The following is a 7868-nucleotide window of genomic DNA, read 5'->3' on the forward strand; positions in this document are numbered from 1 at the left end:
GGTAACTTGCGCTTGGTCACGCAGCGCACTTGGACTGAGGAACTGGTTGTAAACCACTGAATCTGGACTCTTCTGTGAACAGAAATAGAGTGACTTGAGGAAAAAGATTATGCAAATGTTGCAATTAATGTTCTTAATAACATATTCCGGTATGTACTTTCTATCGAATGGTTTATGGTCACACGTATATGTGTTACAGGTTTGGGTTATCCCAGATGGCGCAGCGCACTTGGACTGAGGAACTGGTTGTAAACCACTGAATCTGGACTCTTCTGTGAACAGAAATAGAGTGACTTGAGGAAAAAGATTATGCAAATGTTGCAATTAATGTTCTTAATAACATATTCCGGTATGTACTTTCTATCGAATGGTTTATGGTCACACGTATATGTGTTACAGGTTTGGGTTATCCCAGATGGCCATAAAAATGTAACAGAAAAACAAACTTGTGTATATAACTTTTCTGCAGGTGTTTTTTTTTCTACACAGACCAATATAGATGAAACACGAGTGTGTCATATGGTTTTTTTCTACACAGACCAACATAGATGAAACACGAGTGTGTCATATTTAAGCAGGGTAATAGATGAAAGTGGGGAAGACACTAAGAAGCAGAAAAACCTATAAAATGCACATGCTTCTTCCCCCTCCTAGGTGAGCTACAGGCCAACAGCTTGATACGCCGAGCTACAGTCCAGAGTATGTCTGAGACAAAAGCTGTGCTGTGTGGCATAGGCATGGTTAGGGAGCCAGCAGAGCAAGATGCTCGAGTCAGATCTTGGCATATTCCCAGCTGCTGCTTTTTATTCTCCTCAACATCAGTGCAGTGCCAGTGCTGAAACCAGCATAACCCGGTGGGTCTCCTTTGCTGCCTGTCCCCGAGACATCCTCTATGGGACAGCAATACCACCAGTAACATTCTCCTGTGTAAGAGCTGATGCATCTGCTAGCACAATTCAGGGGTTAAGGTTGTTGTTTTCCCACGTAGAACAGAACAAGGCTTGCAGTGGGTTTTGGGATGTAATACCCCAGGCGTGAGCCCCACACAATATTAAAGGGGCAGTAGTGCGGTAGCAGAATTCATTATTTTGGAATAACATCCATAATGAAGCTGATAAATAGATGCAAAGTTGTGCTTGTTCTTTCTGGCATTTGACTCCTCTTTCTCATACCTTTGAAAACTAACTTTTCACTGGAATGCTGGCCTGAAGGAATAAATCTTACATCCCCTGTGCTGGAACAGTTTAAAAAAACCAAAACAAATCCCCCGTACAAAACATAACAGCAGCAAAAAACAAATCACAGCACCCCTTCCCCCTGCCCCCAACCACTCATAATTAAGATATTCAGAGGATCTCTGACTGCTGCTGAGAGAACATCAGTTCTACAGTTAGCTGCCCAGTGTTGAAGGACAGAAGGAGCTCTAGCAGAAGTACAGGAATTTTTCATTGAAGACTGCAACCACGTACTTCATTTACTGCAGCAGTATGGATTAAGGTCTTCAAAGTAATTGTGCTGGTAGAACAGCTTCCACTGGAAGAAACCGAGTTCTGATAAAGCCATGTTCTGCTGCGAGTCCCCCCTCCAGCAAATCTTAACGCCTGTTTTTTTTGTGCGCATAGGGTGAACACTTTGATCAGTCTCATGTGGCTCTACCAAATGTTTCAAAGTTCTTCTTGCATCAAGCTCTGGAGGAGAGAAAAGCTGCAGAGGCTTTGATGAAGTATCAGCAAGAAAGAGGAGGCCATTACTGTTCTAAAACCATCCAGGTGGGTAGCAGACAACACGCTTTCGAGCAGTTGCAACCCACAGCAACTAGCTTCTTGCATTATCTTGTTGGCGCTTCAGATCTCTGCGTTCATCCGCTGTTGGTTTTCCAGATATAAATTCCCTGTCATATTAGTGTACATAGTTTTGTTCTTGGTTGTGATGTCTGGAAACTGTCACACATACAGTCCTAAGTCTACATGGTTGCTTTCTAGCCCAAAACAGTGGTCCCCCTTTTTTTTTCCACTCAGCTGGACGCTGCTGCTTCCAGAGTGCTGTAATGGATAATGACTCTTCTTAAACTTTGCTGAGGCAGCCCACTTGTCTCCTTCACACTGAAACCAAATAGACGCCTAGAAGTCATTAACACCTACAAAAGGTGTAAGGAAGGAGGTAGGAGAAACATCCAGCTTGGGGCAGTAGCTGATCTGCGGAAGCACAGCTCAGGCTAGAGATATGTCTCAGGCTTGCACGGCTAGAAAGGAATAAAGTTATCAGGAAGAAAACCCATCTCATTTGTTAAAGACGGGGGGCTGATTATCCTCTACCAAATTAGTATTCTGTAAGTAGTTAATACAGAATGCTGCTCTTTGGCTTATCACAGCAGTTGTTAAGCTGTAGAAAGTAAAAATACAAAGGCCATCTTAAAAAGCTTTCTAAATGTTCAGTTGGATCCGGGAAGACCTTATTAGCAGCCTTCGAGCACTTGAAGGGGCCTACAGGAAAGTTGGGGAGGGACTGTCGATGGACAGTCGATCAGGGAGTCTAGTGATAGGATGAGGGGTAACGATTTTAAACTGAAACAGGTAGATTTGGATTGGATGTTAGGACAGAGTTCTTCCTGGAGAGGGTGGGGAGGCACTGGAACAGGTTGCCCAGAGAAGCTGTGGATGCCCCATCCCTTGATGTCTTCAGGGCCAGGCTGGATGAGGCTTGGAGCAACCTGGTCTAGTGGAAGGTGTCCCTGCCCCAGAGTGGTGGGACTGGATGGTCTTTAAGGTCCCTTCCAACCCTAACCATTCTGTGATAGGATTTCCTGGAGTAAGAATGTTCCTCTGGCGTAGCTGCTGCTATCTACATCTCTGTTCCTTGAAAAAGTGCCTGGGTTCTGGTGCTTCTCTATGTTTACACCCATACAACTCAAAAAAAACACCCAAATGCTCCAAACTAGAAGGACTTATTGCAATATCCTAGCACATCTTTTTCAGAGTGCCAGGTAAGTTGCAGAAAACCATCAATGAATATAGTTGAGCTGTTCTGAATAAATGTAATCCTGTCTTTGTTTTTAGAAACCAAACACTGAGTATGCAGTTGGTCTGATGAAAGCCCTGGAATTAGCAATGGTACAGTGGAAGACTATGATACGGTATTTTGAAGAGCTTTATGCCCTGAGTATTGAAAATGCAGACCCTCACAGCGCAAGCACTATCAAGAAACAATTTATCAGACCCAAAATCTGGAAGATCAAGCTGATGGGAGATCTGCTGACCAATGCTCGCAGGCTTGACTGCTCCCAAGATGGCAGAAATAGTCTTGGAGATTACTTTATGGACCGGTTGCAGAAAGAGTTCAGAACAGGCATAGAGCCAGAGTCTAGTCAGCACTGCAGCCCCTGCCCACCTCTCCAGCAGCATACAGGAGCTGCAGAGGGTCTGAAGCGACCCCAGAGAGAATCTTCCCAGCACAGAAACGGCATAGGGCCAATATATGCAACCATCCACTGCACTGCCACGCTGCCACAGTGCAGTGATGGGACAGCAGCAAAAGGGAAGCAGGGCAGGGAGGGACTTTAATGCTGTGGCTGCAGGAGCTACAGGGCAGCTCCTACAGCAGACCTCTATGGAGGGTGGCCTTGAGACCAGAACTCGGGGGACATGATGCTGTATTGCTCCTCCTGCTCTACACCCTGTCCCCTTGTCCTCTGTTGAGCCACAGCTTAAAATCTAGCCAGTACCTTTATTTTGTCAAAATGATAGCGAAGTTGCTAATTACCTTGGTTGTTGGCATTAGTTGCACTTTCATCTATGCAATTCCTAGAAGCCAAAAGCTTTTAAGCCTCTCTTCTGTCTTAAATGATTAATAGGATTACGTACTGCAAATTATTTTAACAGTATATATGACTTTTATATTTAAAAAAACCCAACAACTTCAGTACAAGGAGACTTGGGTGATAGAAAACTCAAAGATTTAGTTTTATATTATTAGATATTTTATATTACTAACATTTTACATTACTAACAAGTATACTAACATAATGAGCTTTTTTAAGACTTGTGTTTAAACAAAGTTTTCTTGTCTTCTTTCTATCATAGTAGCAATTTAAATAAGTAGTCTAATCCATCTACTTTTCGCCCAGCTATTTCTAGTGGTATACTTTTCCAGGATGAAGAATGCAAACATTTCCTCAGCAGTGGGAATAAGACAGTGTGCTGGTTTTCTCCACAGTTATTTGCCTAGTTGGCTTTTCTCATGCTCAGAAAGCAGATGAGAGATAAATTAGGGGTCTCATTACCTAACTTAGGATGGTTGCTTTAGTTACCATACAGACCCGTTTCAGCTGACTCAGTGCTGGTATTACTATGGTACTACTGCTATTTCATGTATTCCCCATCTTGGCTGTCAGGAGGGGAATAAGCCCCTGGTGAAAACGCAGCACGCAACTAGAATCACATCGTGAAGAGTGGCCACTCATTAGTTCTGCATTTCAGTTAGGGCAGTATTCAGTTAGGGGGGCTATTAGCACCACCACACCTAAGACCTTGACTTTAGCCAGCTTGGCTGAAGTTCAGAGGTGTCCAAACTCCTTCCATTCATCTCCTGCAGCAGTGCCCCTTCTCTACACTGGCTACCAAGGTCACCTGAGAAGAGCAACTGCCTAGACCAGCTGGCTGCAGCTCGGGGGTTTTGTCATGACACACAATATCTTTTATGCAGTTGGGGTTTGCTTCATTGAAAGACTCTTACACTTTTATGTAATACTATCAGATATTCCTATTATGCTTGGAATAAATAAAAAATGGCACTTTGCATCCACACTGTATTCCTCAGTTCACCACACAGGCATGCTAGCATTCTTCTCCACGAGACTGTGTATTTACACAAAACTGCACCGGTACTTTCCTGTGGCTGAGAAAGTTGCACAAGATGGAAGAGTAGACCACGCAATGGAAATAAATGTCAGAAAACTGCATTAAGGTAAGAACACTGCACAACGAAACATTTTCAGTAAACTGACTTTTACACACTGCTGCAGTTAATTAGCCGTTTCTGAAGGAAAAAAAAACACGCCAACCAACCATCTACTTTCTGTTGGTGGTGTAACACAGACAGACAGTCACAATGCAGACATTTTCTTAATCCTCCCATTGATAGGATTCAAATCTGGGGGCGAAGTCCCTTTAAAACAGCCCCTGTATTCATCTGTAAAAACGCCGCAACGTGTCACAAGAAGGGCTTGAAGCACTCCTAGCCACATGCAAGATTTGCCTACGTTGAGATGGCTGCTCTCTAGTGCAGCAGCACTTTAAAAGATATTTCCATCTGGGCTGGATTCCATCACCCATCCTCATGCTGAGCATACCTTATCCAACAATTAGTTCCACTGACTGCAACTCAACATGAGTAAGAGCAATGGAATCCATCCCTCCCGGTACTAAAATACGGCTGAGTATGAAGAGCAAAGCTGCTAACCGAACTACAAACTAGTGCCATGTAAAACCAGCTCAAATACTGCTGGTAATGTCTGGCTTACTTCTACAACGGCCTCTGCTTAAGAGTTGGTGACCTTCTGAAGTGTAGGTACAGCCTCCTCCACGGCTTCCAGCACTTAAGACTGTCTTTAGTGAATTCCAGCACAACAAAGAGCCCAACGTTTGTATTTTTTCAAAACAAGACACTTGCCTCGTCTTTTTTCCCGAAATTCTGCCACATCTGTTTCTCAGAGACTCTTCTCATACTCATCTTCATAGCCAAGCGTATCCACACCACCTCAGACTCTAGGTCTGTCTCTCTCCTTTTTCCACAGCACATTCTGGGCCCTCCAGCTGAAGAGACAATTCTGTTCATTTTAGATAAACTCACAACCAGCAATTTTCCCAGTGCTTAGTCTCTGAAAAAGAAGAGAGAAGTCAGTCAGTGTAGATAACAAGCTCTTTGTGTGCTGAAAGGAGACATAATATGTGTGTGAATATGATCTCAAACTTTGTTAACAATACCTGACTGCTGTCTATAGGATGAGCCTGTCCACACTTCTCAGCATAGGCACTACACTCTGCCCCTGCCTTCCCAGCTTCCTTTTCAGTCACGCCCTGAAAAAAAGGAGATGAAGGATGAGTGAGGAACAGGTATGAGGGCAACACCACTTAGAGCAACTTCACTCTGCTGAATGCTTGTTCACACACACGCCTGTGTCTGTACTTCCAAAGCTATGTCCAAACACGCGATCCGGGGCAGCTCAGAACAGCTATAGCAGCACCAGTCCCTTGAATACAGCATCCCAGGTGGAAGCTGTGGAGTAGAGACGTAATCTCTACTGAAACGATGAGTTACAGCCACAGAGGCTTCCAGGCAGGTATTGACAACGGCATGCTTCTGAATGCCTGCCATCTGCACTACGTGAGGCTGCACGGGAAGGGGCCTTGCTGCCGCCTGCTCGTGGGGTGAGTCTCCAGGTGGAGATCGTGCTGTCCTTTGTCTTACTGTGGCCACACACAATTGAGAAGAGCACCTCAGGATTTGGTCTTTGCAAGGACTTTTTTTTTCCAGGCCCTACGGAACAAGGCAACATCTTTCTGGACAAAGCCATCTTTGGGAATAAGTAGTACTAGAAAGTGAATGTTAGTTTTGGTGGCGGCAGCAGGGAAGGAGTCCTCAAGGGCACCTTCACTGGAAGATCGCTCCGAGCAGAATTCACCATCTGCTCACAGCTTCCTCCTGACTTTTTCACCTAGGTGAATTCATGGACTTGAGAGCATTCATGGGCAGCTACTGGCAGTCTCCTCATATTGCTTGTCCAAGTCCCATTTGTTACCACTTGGCCCAAGGTAGCCACTGTGTGCACAAGTCCCAGAGCGCCTTTTCCCGGGGTCGAGTCTAACACAGAAACACACAGTGGCAGAACACACCACACCACTGGCTAAATATTTGGTAAAATGACCTATTCCACAAATTAAACAAATGATCTGGAGTGAGTTTACATGTCTGGAGTGGGTCAAAGAGCCAGCACCAAGCCTCCATATCCCAATTTACATGTTCAGTTGGCACAGCATACAACTATTTCTCATTTATGCATTACTGTTTACCTAGCACTATTTTGAATACACATTATTTTTACTTTTTAAACTGTTCAATAAAGATTTAAACAAAATGAATCTGTTCATTCCTTCTGGATCAAAGAACCTCTGTTATAACAGTGCAGCGTTTCCGCAAGTTTGATACTCTGCCTCTCAGAAGCAGCTGGGAGTTACGCTTCTAAATGTGTAGGGGTGTCTGTAGCTGATGTCCTTGGCCATACTGCTTTTCAGCATTGGACACAGGGAAAGACTTGTACAGAGTCCAAAACATATAATTTTTTCTTTAAATATTTTATTTTGGGGGCATAATGACAGAATGTGACTAACAGCTCTTTGTCAGTGCTCAAAGACATTTAACTAAGTAGAAAATGGGGACTGCAGATTAGGAATTTTTGCAAAAACCCCATCATGTAACAGCAAAAGCCACCATCGTGACAGCTCCCCACAGAGGCTGGGGGCGAGGTCACTGATGGACAGTTTTCTACCTTTGCAGATGCGCTCAGTCAGCTCTGTACCGCACTGAAGATAGAGCTTTGCCTTTGATTTTGAACAAGTTGAAATTTCACCCACATTTATAACTGCAGAATGGAGATTAATTTTAGCTCACGGTTCATTAAAAATACCCGTAACTATTTTAATCATGAAGCCACTGGAATCACACAGTTGAATTGCTGAAGTGCTTCCGTATCGGAAAAAGACCCAAGTTTCTCATTCCAAAACCAGAGGAAAAACTCCAGCACCCTTGAGAGACGTTACCAAAACTCATCCCACTTCTCCACATTCCAAACTGCCACTGCTCCTTAGGGACAT

The 7868-nt window shown here is 44.1% G+C and overlaps 1 protein-coding gene across 1 annotated transcript; it reads left to right on the forward strand.

Annotated features, from left to right (window-relative positions):
• Positions 1 to 1622: 1622 nt before the first annotated feature.
• Positions 1623 to 3894, forward strand: LOC104514512 (ferritin light chain-like; the record flags this gene model as incomplete). Its single annotated transcript, XM_010158229.1, has 2 exons — positions 1623 to 1769; positions 3057 to 3894. Coding segments are annotated over 2 exons (651 nt in total), but the record flags the coding sequence as incomplete, so codon positions are not given.
• Between the last annotated feature and the right edge of the window lie 3974 nt (positions 3895 to 7868).

This window comes from Eurypyga helias, unplaced genomic scaffold (genome assembly GCF_000690775.1).
Source record: "Eurypyga helias isolate BGI_N326 unplaced genomic scaffold, ASM69077v1 scaffold1699, whole genome shotgun sequence".
Lineage (NCBI taxonomy): Eukaryota > Metazoa > Chordata > Aves > Eurypygiformes > Eurypygidae > Eurypyga > Eurypyga helias.